The 20,658-nt window shown below is 38.3% G+C and overlaps 2 protein-coding genes across 2 annotated transcripts; one reads left to right on the top strand and one right to left on the bottom strand.

Annotated features, from left to right (window-relative positions):
• Window positions 1–539: 539 nt before the first annotated feature.
• Window positions 540–6,966, top strand: Gng5 (guanine nucleotide binding protein (G protein), gamma 5). Its single transcript, XM_013018188.1, has 4 exons — window positions 540–625; window positions 1,053–1,144; window positions 2,940–3,084; window positions 6,742–6,966. Exons 1-3 carry the CDS (start codon window positions 601–603, stop codon window positions 3,063–3,065), a joined length of 243 nt encoding a protein of 80 aa, XP_012873642.1. The 5' UTR covers window positions 540–600; the 3' UTR covers window positions 3,066–3,084; window positions 6,742–6,966.
• Window positions 6,967–7,580: 614 nt separating this feature from the next.
• Window positions 7,581–18,553, bottom strand: Rpf1 (ribosome production factor 1 homolog (S. cerevisiae)). Its single transcript, XM_013018339.1, has 9 exons — window positions 18,290–18,553; window positions 16,836–16,892; window positions 15,364–15,444; window positions 13,602–13,697; window positions 12,900–13,053; window positions 10,048–10,130; window positions 9,151–9,332; window positions 8,573–8,699; window positions 7,581–7,808 (listed from the first exon to the last, which is right to left on the bottom strand). The coding sequence occupies exons 1-9, from the start codon at window positions 18,518–18,520 to the stop codon at window positions 7,767–7,769; spliced, it is 1,053 nt and encodes a 350-aa protein (XP_012873793.1). The 5' UTR covers window positions 18,521–18,553; the 3' UTR covers window positions 7,581–7,766.
• Between the last annotated feature and the right edge of the window lie 2,105 nt (window positions 18,554–20,658).

Below are 20,658 nucleotides of genomic sequence, written 5' to 3'. Positions count from 1 at the left end.
GCCCGCGCGCGGGTCACGCCCTTCCCCTCCGGCCCCGCCCGCGGCCCGCACCTTTCCAAGTCCATGCCCCCGGCCTGAGCGCCAACTTTCGATTCGGAACCGACGTGTTTCTCCGTGTCACCCGATCGTTCCCGAATCTACTCCCACGACTCGATTCTTCCGTTCCCGTCGCCCCGGAACACCGACTTGCGATTCTGGGATAACTTACTCCGTCGAGAAGCATCTTTTCCGAAAGTCCCGGAGCCGCGGGGTCCTTCCGGTGCCCCGTGAGCCTAGAACAAAGCCTGCCTTTCATACTTAGCTGGGCACTGCTTGCTCCGACTGACCCCAAGGATGGCCATTTACTGACGCGCACGTTCGAGAAAGTGATTGGGGTTGGCCGGTCTTGGTCCCATTTTGGCGTTTGGTTAAGATTACGCTTTCTTTGGGATACTTTGGGGGGAGAAAGCCATTTGTGGGTATTGATAGGACAGCTAGACAGTCAAGCGCCTTTCCAAGTGATTGGATTTACCTTGCAAAGTCTGTTTAGGATTGGTCAGGTTTCAAGTGAAAGGAAACAGTGTGAATCACAAATTTTGCTACAAGCAGCCATGCTCCAAGATGATTTTGATTTTACCTTCCCCAGGCTAGTCTCAATTCTTGAAATGTTTTGTGGAGTAACAGCTCCGATTTAGCTTCCTTACTAGTACTGTGTAGGACCTAGTCAACTTAATTGTGCCCCAGAGGGAAATTCCTATCAGTCTTGGTTTGGAATCTATTTCTATAATCTACAAATTCTTGCCTTATCCTAGTGACTAAGTCCAGCCTTGGCTGGATTTACCTGTGCAACTTGAAATCTTTTTCTTAACCATTATTCTATCGTACAGTGCCACTAGTGTAGATTTAAGTAAGCTAGGAGAGGGAAAAAAGAATGGCTGTTTAGGATGATGATGAGAGCAGTGATTACAATTATTATGGTGGTGTTTAGCTTTCCTGGGTTGCCAAAGAAAATGAGTTGAAGCCTAAGACTCGTTAGATTTCCTTCACCTTGAAAACACTGCTTTCTTCTCCAGCTCTCTTCTCTAGGCTTCTGGTTGGGATGGTTAAAATGATCATAAGTGACCTGACCTTTCGAGCTCTGAATTTGCCTGATTTTAGGGTTGAGGTAAGAGGGACAGGATATCCCACTTGGGTTTTTAAATGTTTTCTCTGCACACACTGATGATATGGTTAGATACCATTTCACTTACACCTTTGTGCTAGCTGCTTTTTGAGGTATTTTTAAATTAGCACACTCTTACACACTTATGTTTATACTGTTTGAGTACTGCTGATTTAAAAAAAAATGGGCAGGGCAGTTAAGTGAAAAGTGTCATTACCTTGTGGATGGTGGCTAAGCCTGTTTGAGTCCTGTTTTCCTGCTGCTTTTCAGTGGTAGTTATGTCCCTAGATGTTGGTCATTGTGATCCCAGCAAAAATGTCAACTCAAATGGTTTGGGTGATTCATGTCTGTAATCCTAGCTACTCAGGAGGCTGAGGTCTGCGGGTTGCAATTCAAATTCAGTAGTCAGGAAAGTCTGTGAGACTTATCTACAATCAATCAGCAAAAAGCCGGAAATGGAGCTGTCGATAAAGTAGTAGAGTGTCATCCTTGAGCAAAAAAAGCTCAGGAATAGCATCCAGGCCGCCGTACCAGTACCAAAACATTAAAAATGTCAACTCGGACATTTTCTCTAACGTTGCCACCTAGTCAGTCATTATTTAACTAATTGCTCTTCTTGCAGGCACTGCCAGCTACTAAGCAGCAGTCATTTTACCTTATTCTTAGTGCCTAAAAGGATAACTGCCACATAATGGTATTTGAGAAGTCTGTGGAAAATGATTCCATTTGGGCATTGATTACATTTTAAGGAAAAAATTAACAGGCATTTTTTAAATTGCCGGTTAATGTAAATGAACAAAATACTGCAACCTACTAGGCCCTGTCTTTAGAGACCAGGTTTTTGTAAAATTCCTGAGTACAAGTATTGAAATACAGGGCTGGGAAGGTGGCTCAGTGGTAGAGCGCTTGCCTTGCATGCCTGAGGCCCTGGGTTCGATTTCTCAGCACCACATAAGCAAAAAGAAAAAAAAAGCCAGAAGTGGCGCTGTGGCCCAGGTGGTAGAGCGCTAGCCTTGAGCTAAAGAGCTGAGGGATAGTGCCCAGGCCCAGAGTTCAGGCCCCACGACCGGACACCCCCCCAAAAAAGTATTGAAATACAGGGACCTTCCACAGTTAACTAACCTGTGGAAATTGACTGCTGTATGAGCTAATAAACACATAGTTTCAAGAGTTACATATAGTTGCATTCATCTCAGGGTGGCAAGATTCTTTTATTAAGTCTGGAAAATAATACTAATAGAAAATATTCTTGTAAGAAGTCCATATAGTAGGCAGGGGTTTGTAAATATGTGGTTATTCTCTTTTAGGGATGGCTAATATTAAACCAAATGAGGAAGATATTTGATGTCATTGGTATATTTTTAAGTCATTCATGGTATACATCAAATCACTGAATTCATTGTTTTGGTATTAAGAGTACCATCATCTGTTTACAAAACTGTAAACAGTGACAACTGTCTACTCCGTGTTACATTCTTTTCTCTTTCTCTCTTTTTTTTGGTTGGTTGTGGAGCTTGAACTCCGGGCCCCTCAGCTCAAGCTGAAGCTCGAGCCACAGCACTACTTCCGGTTTTCTGGTGGTTTATTGGAGATAAGAGTCTCAAGGACTTGCTTGCCTAGGCTGGCTTTGAATCTTGATCCTCAGATCTCGGCTTCCTGAGTAGCATGTCACATTCTTGAAAGGTTAATTAGCAAATCTTAAGACCCTTTCTGGGTGAGCAAGACTCAAGTCTTATTGAAAGTACTTGGGGAAACCATTAAACTTTACCAACTGGTATTTCCCTTCTCTTATGTATAGGTTTCTCAGGCAGCTGCAGACTTGAAACAATTCTGTCTGCAGAATGCTCAACATGATCCACTGCTGACTGGAGTATCTTCAAGTACAAATCCCTTCAGACCCCAGAAAGTCTGCTCCTTTTTGTAGTCTAGTAAATCTTTCAAAGGTAAGTTGTCTTAAATAAAACAAAATCCCATATAATAGGAATAACAGTCAAGTCTTCATTTTCAGCCTTAACCATATAATTTTGTTTGGCTCCATTAAGTTATTATGAAACCATTGTATCATCAGCCATGTGTTATTTTTTTTTCATGGCTTTGGCCAGATACCTGTTGTATTCACTTTATAAAGTGGCTTATTTTTCATTTTATATAAAACTTGGTTAAGTGGCCTGATCATATTTTGCTCAAGTATCTTAAGAACCCATTTCATAATAGAAGCTGTATCTCAGCCATACTTTGTGGATACAATTTGTAGCAATTTAGGAATAGGAAAGGATATCTGACTGTACAAGCATTGCTTCTTAAGAATTTGAATGCATCTCCAAATTAACTTCTTACAGTGCATATTACAATATAGTAGATCTGAGGTGAGGCTCTGGAACATGCATTTCTTAAAAGCCCTCTCATTTTAAGTATAGATGCTGATATTCCTAGTCTTATCCTGAGTATGATCTGGTTTTTTTTGTTGTTGTTGGTCGTGGAGCTTGAATTCTGGGCTTGGGCACTGTCTGCACTCTTCAGCTCAAGGCAAGTACTCTACCACCTGAGCCATAACGCCACTTTGTTTTCTAATGGTTTATTGGAGATAAGAGTCTCATAGACTTTCCTGCCCAGGCTGGCTTTGAACCCTGATCCTCAGATCTCAGCCTCCTCTCCACTTTGTTTTCTAAGGGTTTATTGGAGATAAGAGTCTCATGGACTTTCCTGCCCAGGCTGGCTTTGAACCCTGATCCTCAGATCTCAGCCTCCTGAGTAGCTAGGATTACAGGCGTGAACCACTGGCGCCTGGCCTAGGTATGATAAGTAATTTAGTAGTAAGTAGTACAGGAAAGGAACTTTCCTTGATCAGCATACGTAGAATTTGTCCATTAACAGAGTTTTCCTCTAAAGAGGAAAAAAATTTTTTGTGTAAAAATTTTTTGTGTGTGTGCTGGTACTAGGGTTGAAATCAGGGCCTCCTGCTTTCTCTTAGCTTTTTTGCTCAAGGCTGAACCAGACCTCTACTCCCAGCTTTTTGCTGGCTTTTTATTGGCTTTTCTGCCTTACATTTTAGCCTCCTGAGTAGCTAGGATTGCAGGCATGAGCCACCAGTGCTCAGGTAAGGATTTTTATTTTAAAAAATTAAACATCACTGGGAAATTTTATATTCTGCCTTTTAAAAACACTAATAAGCTGTGCATCAGGTTCACATCTGTAATTATAGCTACTCAGGAGGCTGAGATCCGGAAGACAGCAGTTTCAAGCCTGCTTTGACAGAATCTATCTCCAAAATAGCCAGCAAAAAGCCAGTGGAGGTTTGGCTTAAGAAGTGGTGTTAGTGGAGCAAACCCAAGATCCTGAGTACGAAACTTAAGTACTGCCTCTCCCTCAGAAAAAAATCACTAATGAATTTCCCTGTGTTCTTTATAAATAAGTTGTACTATAATTGTGCATCATTTAATATTTAGGTTTCCAAATCTGAGGTTACAGGGAGGAAAACATCTTTGTGACGTATTTATTCTTTGCCTCTTATTAACTTAAATTTCTAGAAGTAAAGTCATACAAGGAATAGACATTGAAAAGTTTGATAATATTTTAAAACCGTTGTCAATTTATTATTTTCCATGACCAGGAGCATGAATGAGTGGTTTCTTTGCTGGAACTCTTGCCAATCATGTTTCTTTTTCACCATAACATTTTGTTTATACTTCAAATCTGTGGTAAAATGCTTCAAATTTTCAAATACAAAGGTAGACAGTCTGCTATTCTGAGTTTAAATGCTTTACTTTGTTTTTCAAAATAAAACTGATTAGTATACCTTTTTTTATCTTTTCATTACTAATTAATGCCATAGTCAGTATGTGGGTTTGGGGTTTATGTGTGTGTTTTTTAGGTTTTTTTTTTTTGCTTTGTACTGTACTGTATTTTAAAAAATATTTGTTTTTAAGACATGTTTGTGGGCTGGGAAGGTGGCTCAGTGGTAGAGCACTTGCCTTTCATGCATGAGGCCCTGGGTTCAATGCCTCAGCACCACATAAGCAAAAAGAAAAAAGCTGGAAGTGGCCCTGTGGCTCAAGTGGTAGAGTGCTAGCCTTGAGCTGAAGAGCTGAGGGACAGCGCCCAGGCCCAGAGTTCAGGCCTCACGACTGACTCCCACCCCCCAAAAAAAGATATGTTTGTTAATATTAGATAATTCAGTTATGTAAACTAATATGTGCAAATGTTAGTTTATCCACTTTACTATTGAGTTACATTAAGGCTGTTCATATTTTTATGTTCTAGAAGCACTACTTACAGTCAATAACCTTAAACATTTCCTGTGTAAAGGTTTAGGTAAACAGATGTGTGATTATATCCTAAATATTGCCAAACTGTTCTAAATATTTTTGCCCATTTTTCAAGAGATGTTCAATCTTGCTATGTAATTGTAACTCCTCTGTATGGTATTTTCACAATTAAAAAAAGAGATGTTCAGATTTTTCTTGATACTCTTTTATTTTCCTTTATTATGACAATGTGTTTTAGCAGTAGTCTTACTAAATCAACTTGTAAGGTTTTGTTTTGTTGTTTTTTGGTCATGGGGCCTGAACTCTGGGCCTGGGTGTTGTCCCTCAGCTCTTCAGCTCAAGGCTAGCTAGTGCTCTACCACTTCCGGCTTTTTCTGCTTATGTGATGCTGAGGAATTGAACTCAGGGCCTCATGCATGCAAGGCAAGCACTCTTCTACTGAGCCACCTTCCCAGCCCAACTTGTAAGTTTTAAGTATTAAAAATAATGCTAGGTACTTTACAATGCTTATGAAAGTGGAAAAATAATTAGATTTACTCCCTACCACATAACAGGCTTTTCCTATCCTATTTCTCATTCTTCAGAATCCAGTCATACAGGCTTAAAAAAAATTCAGGTAAGTAAACAAGCTCAGATTTGATATAATTGATAATTGACTTTGCGGTGAATCCTTGGTGGTGAATCTTATCAGTGACTTAGGAAAGGATTGTTTAACAATAAACCCATTGTAAGTTGAGAGTGCATTTAGTATATCTAACTTAACAAACACAATACCTTGTTAGCTCTCAGTATGCTGTAGATATTAGTTGTTTGCCCCTTCACTTTTATTTTTTTTTGGTTGGTTGTGGGGCTTGAACTTAGGGCAGGGCCTGGGCACTATCTAGTGTTTTGCTCAAGACTAGTGCTTTGAGCCACAGTTCCACTTCTAGTTTTCTGGTGGGTAACTGGAGATGTCTCACAGACTTTCCTGCCTGGGCTGGCTTTAAACCATGGCTAGGTGTTCAGGCATGAGCCACTAGTGTTGACTAGGAGCCGTGGCTCGCTGCTGCCGTCAGCTATCTGGAGAGTACCGTACCAAATATCTCCAACCTAGGAAAAGATCACAATCAAAGTCTGAAGTAGTTTCTAATGATTGTGTATATTATAAACTTCGGAAATATAGTCCAGTCAGGCACCTTACGCTGTTAGAACTGTTCAGAGAATGAGCAATTTGTAAGAAGCTGTGAAATACATAAACAAGGACAAAGGTAATTGAGTGTTGTGTGTGTATGTATATGTATAAACCTATGTATATACAGATACTTTACCCTAATTCACCTTTATTTCCCCTTTCAGGATCTCCAGACTATTTCCTATGAACCAGTGAATATTCAAGAGAGAGAAAGTTGAAGCCTGTACAGAACCTTCTCTGTAACACACGTGCCATAAAATACCAACTTCTACTTAATGTCAGTCCTTAACATCTACCTCTCTGAATTTTCATGAATTTCTATTTCACAAAGTTAACTGTTTTATATACACTGGCAATGGCATACAATAAAATACTTAATGTAAAGGTTTTCTGTTTTGTCACTGATATTAATGTAAAGCTTTTGTTTTGTCACTGATATGAAATACACTGTACATTATTCTGTTTTCAATAAGGAAGGGGTTTCTAGTGTTCCAGTTAACTTTGTTTGGAAGCTGTACTGGGGTCTGAAGTCAGAGCCTTGGATTGTTTGGCAGGTTCTCTACCATTGGAACCACACCTTTACTCTTATACCCCTAACCCCTCTACTACTTTTTGTACATGTATTACCAGTTATATCCAGAAGCCAATTAACAGATGACATCATTTAACAAAGTTGTAATGGAGGAACCAAAAGTTAGCTTCAGTAGTTTGTAACTTCAAGTCATAATAAATCATTTTGTTTTTAAATTTTACCTTCTAATGAAAGGCAAAGAATTACCTTAGAAATTTGACCTCCAGTTTAATTAAGATTGTGTGCCAGACACTTGGGATCCAAAATTTGTCTAGTATTAAATCAGGAATTACATGCTATCACCCGTAATTTCTAACTTCCAAGTTCTTTGAGTATGCAAATGGGAAAATTAAACTGAATCTTGATCCCAGTTTATTCAGTTACCCTAAAGTAAGAGAATTAAGTACTAGTAAATGTAACTACAACTTCTATGCCCATACCCAAAATACTTTTATTTGTAATTGCTAAATAAAAATACAATAGAACTTATGGCATTATTTTTGACATGACTGGCCTATGAACTCAAGAAAGACCATTTGAAAAGGATGTTAGATCAAATAATTGATCAAGTTCAAGATAAGCTTTTACAGCAAAATCTAATACTATCCCTCCAGTATTTTATAAATGGAACTTTCTTCGACTTGTATCCATTTCCCGTGGCTGAAAATTAGAGAGGAGAAAAAAATATAATGAACAATTTAGGGTAAGGCTTTTCAGAAGTAGAACTTGCACTGAAAAACTGGTTTTGTCTCTGAGATCACTGAATACTCATCCTAGATCTGACATAAAGATGTTGCAAGTTAACTTCCACACCTGTAACTTTTATTAAGTATGTACTACTTACTAGACAGAATTACAAAATGGACATTTGCATTTCTGATTTAAGATGCCTTCTAAACCAAATATGGTCTCAAGAAATATGTAGAAACAATGTAACACAAGCTTAAACTGAATGTTGGGCTCTGTTCTCCATGTCCAATACCTCTGGGACCCAAGAATTACCATTCCTACAGTGATACTGCTGGTCCCAATTTAAACCACTGATCTGTAAGTTGTTTAACAGTTAATCAGGAAGCCAAGATACCACATCAGATTGGTTCTTTTCCAGAAGCATACCTTAAGGCCTAACCACCTAAAGTTTAAGGCATATTTTTTTTTCTTTTAAAATTATTTAAATAGGGGGCTGGGAAGTTGGCTCAGTGGTAGAGCGCTTGCCTTGCATGCATGAGGCCCTGGGTTCAATTCCTCAGCACCACATAAGCAAAAAGAAAAAAGCCAGAAGTGGTACTATGGCTCAAGTGGTAGAGCGCTAGCCTTGAGCTGAAGAGCTGAGGGACAGTGCCCAGGCCCAGAGTTCAGACCCCACAAATGGACCCAAAATAAATAAATAAATTTATTTAAATAGGTTTTCAAACAACACATACCTTGTGGACCCATTCATACTCTCCATATTTAGAATCAAAGGTTCCTTTCTGTAGAGATCTTAGTTTTAAGGTAAAACGTGGCCCAAGTTCCTGGATTCCCACTTTCTTTTCACTCTTGAATATGTATCTTCAAAAACAGATTTAATATTAAGTAACGGGTGGAACTACATGCAATGGCTCAGATCTGTAATCTTAGCTACCTGGAAGGAAACTGATTCCTTTGCCACACCCCCTTGACCAATGTATGTATGTGCCTGATATCCTGACTAGATAATAAGTATAGTAGGAGGATCATAGTCCAGGTGCATGCTGGAAGAAGTGAGAGATCTGAAAAAAATGCAAGAAAGGGATGGAAACATGGCTGAGCAGCAGGGCACCTGCCTAGCAAGTACAAGGCCCTGAGTTTAAAAAAAAAAATCAAAGTATTACCACATGGGGAAAAAACAGTTGGGTTCACCAAACTATTCCTGACAGAGGTTAATGCATTAATGATTTGTCATAATACATAAGGAAGTAAGTTTATGTTGAAAATATTTCAACATAAATATTGACACTAAAGTCCAAGATAGATGTCTTACCTGTGAAATCTGAAGAAGATATAATCTCGCTGATTGTGGAATGTAGCAACCTGCCTTCCAATAAATTGAGGGTTATGGGGGAAAAGGGAAGCAAACATACGTCCAATTGAATGACCCAGCCGTGTAGTAAAATTATTCAGAATGATTTCAGGTACATGTTCAGTAGGGTCTTTCCCTCTTCTCTAGAAAAGAAAAAAACAGTTTAAGCTAACAAAAGTCCATCTCAATGCAGTTAAAATCAGATTTTACTTATTTTTTGTTGGTCGTGGTGCTTGAACTCTGGGCCTGGGCACTGTCCCTGAGCTCTTCAGCTCAAGGCTAGTGCTCCACCACTTGAGCTACAGCGCCACTTACAGTTTTCTGGTAGTCAATTGGAAATAGTCTCATGGACTTTCCTGCCAGGGCTGGCTTTGAACCATGATCCTCAGATCTCAGCCTTCTGAGTAGCTAGGATTATAGGTGTGAGCTGAAGAGTGCAAGCCCCACGACCAGAAGAAAAAAAAAGGAAATCCTTACTATAAATTAACATGCTTCGGGGCTGGGAAGGTGGCTCAGTGGTAGAGCGCTTGCCTTGCATGCCTGAGGCCCTGGGTTCGATTCCTCAGCACCACATAAGCAAAAAGAAAAAAGCCGGAAGTGGCGCTGTGGCTCAAGTGGTAGAGTGCTAGCCTTGAGCTGAAGAGTTGAGGGACAGCGCCCAGGCCCAGAGTTCAGGCCCCACAACCGGACCCAAAAAAATTAATTAACATGCTTCATAGTAATGAGCCATAACTCGATCACAACGCCATAAGAATAGTCAATAGATAACCTTGCTTTAATCAGAACAAATTATTACAAAATCAATTAAATCTAGAAGCTATTCTAATCAAGTGAGATCAAGGAGTACCAAAAACTCACCTTAATTTCTTTTCGAAGCCGAACGCTGCTCATTTTAAAATGAGCAGTTGGACCATTTGGCAAGTGACACAAAATAAGTCCATCTGTTCACAAAAGTTAAGAAACAACTTTAATTTTAAATCTAAATAACTAGTGTCCAAAGATTCCTAAAATCAGTTGGTGGATATTTATTCCTTTGGGTTTACTGAACTTTTAATTCCATACCCAAAGCTCAAACATGTCAGTCTAAATATTTCAAAAAATATATTTAACCTAGAGTAGTCCTCTTCCTTTCCTTTGTTCCTGCCTCTTCCCTTTTCTTTGCTTATCCTTCTTTCCTCTCTGGTTGGTTGTTACGTAGGTCAGTTTGGCCTGGACCTCAAAATCTTGCCTCTGCCTCCTGAGTGCCTCACTTAATTTTTTTCTTTTCTTAAAATGATAAATACCCATGCATTACTGCCAATGGGGGTTCCTAGGTTTTCAACTAAAATATATATGTGGGGTGGGGGGGAGAGGCTATTTATACTGACTTTTACTGAGATACTTTTACTGAGATACTTTGAGATTTTCTACCTAAGGTTGGTCCTATATCTTATTTCAAGTATATCTAATACAGACTGTAAACTATCTAGATTTAGGCCTTGGTTCTCTAATAATCTATGAGACTTGGAACTGTACTATTTTACATCATATTTTTCAACATGCTAAGTGAAGAACTAGATACCTTCATAGTCCCAAAGCTGTATCTAATTCCTTATTATTATCATTATTGACTCACCCATCTTGTAAAGACATATATATATACAAACATATAATACTCATATTGCTACAAACTGCCTTTTTAAATATCCTTTTTTTCCCAGTAACTTGTTTCTTGACTAATAGGCAATCACAATCTTAACATGTATTTTTTGCTCACACTATTTTGATCATCTGCATTATTTCTTTCACTTATTAAAAACCCATTTCAAATCCCACATTCCTCCCAACCTAGTATTAGGTTTTGAACTCAAGAGCCTTGTGCTTAAGAGACAGGTGAGCTAACACAAGTTATACGTCCACTCTTTCTTTGCTGGTTAATTTTGAAATGAATCTCAAGAACTTTGCCTGAACTGGCCTTGAACTTTGATTCTTCCACTTTGTCCTGAGTAGCTAGGACTAAAGACATAAGGCACTAGTGAATGGCTCAGGTCCCACCTCTTTGCACAAAATTAAGGTCTAAGTCTTATTAGCTTTCTTTGGTCTTATTATAGCACTCAACACTTGAAGAGCGATGAAAATGCCTTTCTTCACAACTTCTTTTAACTCTTGGAATTAACCTGTTTCATTTAAGCATTAATTAGTGTCAACTACATCACAGATTAGTAGCAAACATTTGAATTCTTTTTAAAGATTCACAAAAGGTTCAACTTCATGAAGTATAGCCATGTATTTCTTTATTAACTGTACACTGAAAAAACTCACAAAAAAGAAAGTGGCTAGATGTAAAAGTAATTTCTTTAGAGCCAAACAAAGGCTTGAATCTTTTCTAGAATATTACTATGTTATGGTTTGTATACAAAAATCTAACTTCATCAGCTCCTAAAATACATGCTTTCCTGGCACATACAATACCCAAGAAGCTCTGTTATTGCCTAAATAATGCAAAACAGGAGTAATATGCCTATTTTAGTAATGAGAAAAGGTGGCTGACAGTTTGTCCTACAAATTGTCTAATATGTATGGCAAAGCAAAACAGTTGGATACATTTTAAGTAAAATACAATTTTTACAAAGAAAACTCTATAGGCTTTTGGAAGGCTATAGATCATATTAGTGAAAATTCTGTGCCTTTAGGAAATATCTCAGTTCAACAAGAAGATATTTATTGTATTGATAAATGCCAGCTCTTTAGTTATTAGCAGTCTGGAAACAATGTTAACTGCTAAAAGAAAAGAGAATCAGGCTGGGAGCTGGTGGGTCATGCCTGTAAATCCTAGGTACTTCCCAGAAGGCTGAGATCTGAGGATTGCAGGTCAAAGCAAGCCTAATTAACCACAGAAAACCAGAAGTGGAGCTATGGTTCAAAGTGGTAGAGGTCTAGCCTTGAGCAGAAGAGCTCAGAGACAGCCCTCAGACCCTGAGTTCAAGCCCCATGACCAATGAAAAAAACAAAAAACAGGTTTTACAATTATAAAAAGGATATTAATAGTTTTTTTCCTAGAAAAGTAAGGAGTTTAAAAGATTTTAGTGTATTAATTTTGCCAATCCAAATTATAATAAAGCAACAAAACACATGAACAAGCTATACAGTTTTAGTTTCTAGAAAAATAAGTCATAAAAATCATGTTTGAAAAATATAGCTTTTTAAAACATTAATTTAAAATGATTACTCTTCATTAATATAAAAAGAATGTATAATCCTATTAGTTGGGGAAAGTCCTCTTGTTATCTCATAATTCCTCAATTTCAGATTAGTAATTCTGACTTATCTAACTGGTCATTTTAGCTACTGATTTCACTGACACTGTTCAATAACTAAGTAAAATAAGAATAAAAACAAACCTAGATATCTTTTATATGATCCCATGTCAAAACAGAAATGTGTTATTTCTGACACTATTTACTTCAGATCTGAAACTCATAGCAAAAGTTTTACTGTTACTGTCTTCTACAAGGCTGCCAACTTGGGTGTGTTTGCCTATAATCCCAACTTCCTAGGAGGCAAAAATCAGTTCTTGGTTTAAGGCCAGTCTGGACAAAAATGTGAGAACCTGTCTGAAAAATATCTAAAGACAAGAAAGGCTGGGGCCTTGGCCTAAGTGGTAAAGTACCTATCTAGTAAGTACAAAGCCCTAAGTTCATATCCCAGTATAGCCAAAACTTTTAGGATACTTGGTACTTTACGATCTTCATTGATAACAATCAGATCTGTGAAGTCTCTTGAGATACACTGTGGAATAATTTTCTTCAGAGCCAGTCCTCTTCTATAATAAACATGTGAATCTGGTATAACTGTGGAAAGCTGTTCACAAAGTCGCACTGTTCTCTAAAAAATAAAGTAACAAAATCTCTGAAAAGTGAAAAGGAATGTTATATAGTATACACTCATAGGAGAGGAGTAAGATAGTATTATCACTAGAGAAAAAATCTGGGAGAAGAATCAAATCAGACAACATCTCATCTTTTAATAAAGGCGGATTGTCAAAATCAGTAGTTCTCAACAACAGATGACTTTGCTCAACCAAAGTAGATGTGACAACATCTATAGAGACATTATCATGGTGGGGCAGAAAGAAGAAGTAGAAGTAGTTGCCACTAGCATTTAACTGATAAGACCCTGGGAATGCTACTAACATCCTAAAATGAAGATAGTGTACTATAATAAAAATTGCCCAGCCCAAATTATTAATAGCACAGAGGTTGTGAAACGTTATCCTGAAGTCATGCTTAGTACTCGTACATATCACTAGCTACTTTTATTTAGGTTATCATAGGCATTATCTAAGGCAATTACCTAATTCTTCTTAACAGAATACTTTAAATCACAGAATATAAGAAAATTAACTCAAAAGGTGAAATAATCAACATTTTTACCCCATGAGGTCTATCTGAAGTAGTGATAAGAATTTTGGGAGAGGTTTGTCTGTTGAAGTAAGAAGAAAATTCATCTGTGGCTTCATCATAAGCAACCTAGAACAGAGAAGAGATGAATTTTACAGGATTGTCCAACCTAGCTGACAAGATTTAAAGAACCAAGATAGCATGATGTTAATGGCATCATGTGAAGAGGTTGAATGATTTCCTTTCTGCAAGCATACAAATGTAAAACTGGTAAGACTGTCAAAAATCATCTCAAGGCACAAACTACACGTACCCTTTTGAAAAATGGTTAAGAAGAGCTAGAAGCTTCTTTATGCTATTTCTATTTCCCTTATTTGCTTGATTGTTTCAAACAACCAACTTTAAGGGTGACAGTAAGAACTACCAATCTGAGATTCACAGGTGAGAGATTCAAAGACAAGGAGAGTAAATGGTGATGTTAAGGTGATAACACAAGCCTGGATTGCAAACCAAGTTCAGGGTAAAAACAAGCAAGAAATTAAAGAGGTGCTAGAAGTGACAGAGCCATAGAAGTGACAGAGCCATAGAGGGGCTGAGATAGCTTCCTTCCAAATTGGTGACTGACACCAATCTTACACGTGAGCTGGAGAAGACCTGAGAATCTACTGAGGCAAGGTAAACTTGAAAATTGGCTGCAACTGTGAAGGCATTCCTAGAGCCAGAGCTCAGATGGAAAAATGTATGTATGTCTTAGGAGCTTAAGGTGTCTCGACAATCCTTGCCTAATCATTGGCTGACTGTTAAGCTGTCCAAACACAGAAGCAATTCCTAGGGAAGTACATTAAAAATAATAAAAAGTAGCTGAGTGCTGGTGGCTTACACCTAGAATCCTAGCTACTCAGTAGGCTGACATCTGAGGATCCCAATTCAAAGCCAGCCCACGCAGGAAAGGCTATGAGACTCTTATCTCCAATTAACCACCAGAAAACTGCTGTGGCTCAAAGTACTAGAGTGCTAGGCTTGAACAGTTAAGCTCAGGTGCTGAGTTCAAGCCTCATGACCAACAACAACACAAAAGAGTAATTATTAAAAGCAAGGATTTGAAACATGATTCAAGTGATAGAACACTTGCCTAGCAAGGCTCTGAGTTCATATGCTAATACTGAGAAAGAAAGCAAGAAAGCATGAAAGAGAGAGAGAGAGAGAGAGAGAAAGAGGGGAAGGAAGAAAGGGAAGGAGGGAAGAAAGAGACCCAAAAGCAAAGCAAAACAACAACCAAAAAAAAAAAAAGCACCTCCCCGAAAAAACACATAAAGCAAAACTGATCAAAGAAATAGTTCTATTGTCCAAGACATACTACATCCCACACCAGAAGGCCAAGTAAGTTACAAAACAGCAAAAAAGCCCAGAGATTCTACAGTATGTTTTCTAAAATGTCTAATTTTCATTGAGAGAAAGAAAAGGTTAAACCAGTAGAGAACTTCCCAAACAAGCCAAAGGCCCTGAATTCAAACACCAGTATTGCCAAAGGGGTCAAAAAAGTGTGCAGGTGCTTATATATATAAGCAAGCATATTAATCCAACTATTCAGAGAGCAAAAGATAAATCAGAAAATTACTTAGGCTGAAAACCCAATACATTTGTATAAAGTGCTTATTGCATTTTCTCATAACATTATTAAGAAGGTCAGTTATGAAACAATCTGTATTAAATGAAATAAGCCAACATTATAGGAGAATCAGTTCATTATATGACAGTGATGGTCTGCAGTTTCACTTGTGACTTCTAACATTACCTCTTCATCATTAGGATCTACAGTGGTTTCATCATAAACTCGTTGGTTGTCAATTGTCTTGGGTACAGGTTTTGGTGGAGCCTAAATGAAAGAAAGAATTAAGTTGCACAAATAATCAATTTACATTAAAGTTACAAACATACTTCCCAAGACACATTCTATTCTTCATTTCCACTCATTGCAACTAGCACTATCAATCTCAGCTCTAGCAATCTCAATAAAAAAAATATTTAGTATTAATACTGCTTCCAAGCAATCTGACCAGAGACATACACATGACTGGAAGAATGGCTAAAATTAAACAAAGTGGCTTAAAAACAGGCAGAAGCTGGGTGCCACTGGCTCAAGCCTGTAATCCTAGCTACTCAGGAAGCTGAGATCTGAAGATCCCAGTTTCAAGCCAGTCTGGGCAGGGAAGTCCATTAGATTGTTATTTCCAACTGACCACCAAAAAGAGCTGGAAGTAGAGATGTAGCTCAGGTGGTAAAGCACTAGCATTGAGCAAAAAACAGAGATATGACAATAATTATTCACCATTGAGAAAAATATCAAGTAGTAAAATATCAAGTAGTAAAATATCAAGTAGTAAAAAAGCAACAACTAAAAAAAAAAAGTAAAAAGCATGTGATTTTGTTTAAGTACTTTCAGAAAACTATCAGAATATATAACCAAAGTTTATCCAGTGACCTACTAATTCTACTTCAGAGACTCTACTACAGTAAGAAATGAAGGTAGGAGTCATTTACACAAATGCCCAACATTATTTCCACTGGACATGCAGCAGATTTAAAATAAGAGGGTAATGACTGCACATTATAGAACATTAGCTTGGCGCAATAATGTTTAAAGATATTAACATTGCTTGATGTTATATTAGAATTATATAGGTTAAAATAGCATAATATTGGCAATTTCACATGATTTGATCAAATACTATTAGGAGAATGCATGAAAAAGCAGTATTAGTTTGTATATATTCTTAATTTTTCCCTTCCTCAAAAAATCTTTATTCTTACGTGATATCCAGTAGAAGAACTATGTTTTTAAAATACTGTAAGTCATATCTTAAAAATATGGATAAGAAGTGAAACTAAATAAAAATAACTTTGTTGTGCAACAATGTGCAAGTACTTCATAGTTCTTTCTTTTTGTTTTTTAGTTTTATTGTTGGTCCTGGAGCTTGACTCTGGGCCTGGCACTGTTCCCGAGCTTTTTTACTCAAGGCTAGTGCTTTATCACTTGAGGCTCAGTTCCATATTGGGCTTTTTGGTAGTTAATTGAAGATAAAAGTCTCATAGACTTTCCTATCCAGATTGGCTTAGAACCATCATCTTCAGATCTCAGCCCCATGAGTAGCTAGGATTACAGATGTTGGCCACCAGTGCCTGGCCTTTTAAACATATTTTATAAATGTTAGAAGTAATCAATGTAATATCAGAAAACATTATTTAATAGTTAATATTTTTATTTACCTTATCACCAAGAGCATCTCTCTCTTTTTTAAGCTTCTTCTTAGCTGCCAACTTTTCCTAAGGGGTTATAAACAAAAGAAGAATATTAAGAAACCACCACTTCCATCACAAACATGTATTGAAACTACAATTTACTCATGAATATTTCAACTGGGAAAGCTCTGTAATCTATTAAAATAACCATCCAAATATGTTTTAATTTCACTTTATTATTATTTTTTAAATGTAGTTCGGAACAGTATAAACTCTCTACCTTCTACCTTCCCAGTACTAGAATTATAGGCATATATCACCAAACCCACCCAGATACAAATATGTATAGTTACTATAAGGCAAATGAGCAATCTAACCAATAAGGTTTACTTAACAAAAATCCTGCTTCTTCAAAAAAATTTATCTAGCTTGAACTTTCTCTGGTTTTAACTTTTCTACAAAGCTTCAAATTAATGAATAGCAATGCAAAATGTGTATCCAAACAAATGTAAAAGTTTTGTTTTTCCTTAATGTTTGTACCTAAAGAGGATGATGGGTAAGGACTGCTTCTCTTGGAAAGCACTAAAAATAAACAGAAACGGTCATTCTCATATCTTATAATCAAAATATGCTCTTAAAATTAGTAAGAACTTGAAAGGTTGATTAGGATTAATTTGCTACAAATCTTTATTTTCTGAATTCAAGACACAATACTTGATTCACAATAGAAAATATTTTTTTTTCTTAGTGCCTACTGACTGTCAATCCATCAGGTCTCGAGTGAGAAAGCGTAGTCCTAAGAAGTCATGGAGGGATTCCTCCCTTACATTACTAGCACATCACAATGGGGCACTTGTCCCTCCTATGTACTCCAGTAATACCTTGACACATTTGTAAGATTTAGTGTCAAGGCTTCTAGTTTGAATAAGTAAATAAGCACACAAAGGATATTATGTCTATGCTTTTATGATTTCCAAAAACACTCAAATACTTTCTTCCTATTGCAATTTGCCACACAGGAGCACTGTGACTGTTGGCAAGTCGGTTAAGGCTCTCTACAGTCAGTGTATGCTTCTTTCCCAGAGAAGTGTGAGTAGGCGGTGGTAAGAAGCAAACGCTATTAGCAGAAACTTTACAGACTTCACTAAGTTTCTGTGGGAAACGCATGTATTCACCATGTTCATGGAATGCTTGGCTGACAACATATTTATGCAGATGAACCAAAGCTGGGTAAACTGGGCAAAACAAAGAGGATTTCAGATTTGCTGTCTAGGTAGTGGGGCAGAGCAGGACCTCTGACAGGACGCCGGGAGGAAGCTAGCCAGGAGGGGAAGCCCTTGACCTAAACGCGAGGAGCGAGCAACCCACGTACCCACCAGCCACCCAACCCCCGGGCAGAGCGCCGACTGGCCCGCGCGCCCCGGCGTGCCTGGCGCGGGCAGACGGCGCATGCGTCGGGCCGCCGCCAGCGCCCGCCTCACCTTCCGCTGCTGCTGCTTCCACCGCGTGAACATCAGATGTCGTCGCTGTTTGTTCTTGATCTCTGAGATGCTGAAGCCTGGCGGAAAGGCTGCTGCCTTCGGCGGCGGGACCCCGTTTTCCGTCGCCGCATCTCCAGCGACCACCGTAGCCTCCTGAGGTTCTTGGGCAGCGGCTTTCCTTTTGAGGCTTTTCTTTCCGCCACCGCCACTCGTCCCGCCGGCCTTCGCCATGTTGTGTTTGCTCCTAGGCCGCTGTACGGAACCGGAAGTGCCTTTCCTCTCTGACCCGGGCGTGTTTACTTCCGGGGTCGCGACGTTTCGGAAAAAGTGGCGTGGTGACTTTCAGACCTGTAGAGGGGAGGGCTGAAGACGAGGCTTGAGGAAAGCCTCGCTGGGTGAATAGTGAAAAGGAGATGCATCCCTTGAATGTCTGCTATCCACGCTCTGCAGCAGACTAGAGCAAAGCAACCCTGGCCCCAAGTGAGCTCACAGGTGTTTTAGTTCCCAGCCTTGCACTTGTATGAACACCCTGAACACTTGATCCCTGCCTCCAGCCCTTTTAACTTTAGCCGTTTCATTCTTAACAGCTTTAACAGTTACAACTTTAAGCAGTTAAATACATGATAAATCCACCTGTCTGCTGGATTCACAGGCATGCACCACCACTCCTGGCTTGTTCTTTGACATAGGATCTCACCAATCCCTCTCCCCGCTCCCCAAATGCACACACACACACCAGGTTGGCCTCAAACCCATAATCTTCCTCTCTCTGCCTCCCAGTTAACAGCTGGGATTAGTCCTGAGTCACCGCACCTAGTCCTTTAGCTTGAACATTTTGATGATGTAGTACTGTGTTGATGCTTCATGTTTGCACCTATTTTAATTCTCTTAAAAACAGGATGTTGATAGCCATCAGCTCTCTTTTCCAGAATATAAATCCCATCGTTAACCTTATAGGCTACCACTCCAAAATTGTAACAATACAATAAGAAGAGAAAGGTGTATTTAAAGGTATTGAGTTTGAAATTATATGTGAATTTAATGTACTACACCATGCCATCTCATACATTTTATTCAAACAGGGATAATCACACCAAAAATAGGGAAGGGGAGTAAGGGCAGTAAGAAGAGAAAAGGCATGACAGACAGAAATACTGTCATCTGAAATAATATAGACTACAAAAATATATATCTATGTGTGTGTGTGTGTGTGTGTGTGTGTGTGTGTATATATATATATATATATATATATATGCTTTTGGGGCAACCATTCTGTTACTTGAACCACTTTCCTTCTTCCTTCACCAATTTTTTTTTTTACTATGCTTACTAGCATACATTAGTGTACAAGGGAGTCTCATTGTGATAATTCCGTTTATATGTACAGTATACTCTGAACAAGTTTATACCCTTCCTTATATTCCATTATCCCTCATCTCTTCTCCTTCATCTTTTAAGCAGTGTCTGGTGAGTTTCATGATGCTGTTTTCATATACTTCATTTACCTTCATGTACTAGATACATTAACATGTTTGATTAAGGGATTTCTATGATCATAACAAAATGCTTATTCTGATGAAGTAAAAAACAATTTTGAAAATTTGAATTTAATGATACTCATTATAGTTTGTTTCTCTCTCCCAATGCCCCATATGTTAATGGCTTGTTTAGTTATTTAACATTTAACAATTTAAATTTCATCAGTAAGAAATGCATAAAGTGCTGTATACAGACAATGAGATAGTAGTCTCAAAAATGAAGGTAATCCTGCCATTTATGATAACATGGATGGGTAAGGAGGAAATAAGTGAACTAAGTTGGTCATAACTAAAAAAGTAGTATATGATCTTATTGTGTGAATATAAATCAACTGAACTCATGAAGTAGAGTAGAATAGTGTTTACTAGAAGGCTGGGGAAAGGGAAAACAAGAAGATATTAGTCAAGGAATTTCTCTTAGTGTGACAAAATACTGAAATAATAAAAAAGAATAAAGTTTATTTTGGTTTACAGTTTTAGAAGTTTCAGTTAATGATCATTTGTTCCCCTTGCTTTGAGCTTGTGATGAAGCACCATATTATGGCCAGGAATGCATGGTAGAGCGGCCTGCTTAACTCACAGCTGTTGGGATCCAAGAAAGGAAAGAACTGAGTCCCAATATCCACTTCAAGAACACAAATCTAGGAACCAAAATTTCTTGCATCAGTCCCTATATCTTAAAAGTTTCACCACTTTTCAATAGTGCTATAGGCTGGTGCTGTGTCTTGGACACACAAACCTTTGCTCCCTCTTTCCCTCCCTCCCTTCTTCTCTTTCTCCCTCTCCCTTTCCCTCTCCCTCTCCCTCTCCCTGTCTCTCTCCCTCTCTATC

This window comes from Dipodomys ordii, unplaced genomic scaffold, assembly GCF_000151885.1.
Source record: "Dipodomys ordii isolate 6190 unplaced genomic scaffold, Dord_2.0 Scaffold39, whole genome shotgun sequence".
Lineage (NCBI taxonomy): Eukaryota > Metazoa > Chordata > Mammalia > Rodentia > Heteromyidae > Dipodomys > Dipodomys ordii.
The sequence above is the reverse complement of the archived record's forward strand: the minus strand, read 5'-3'. Positions and strand labels throughout refer to the sequence as shown.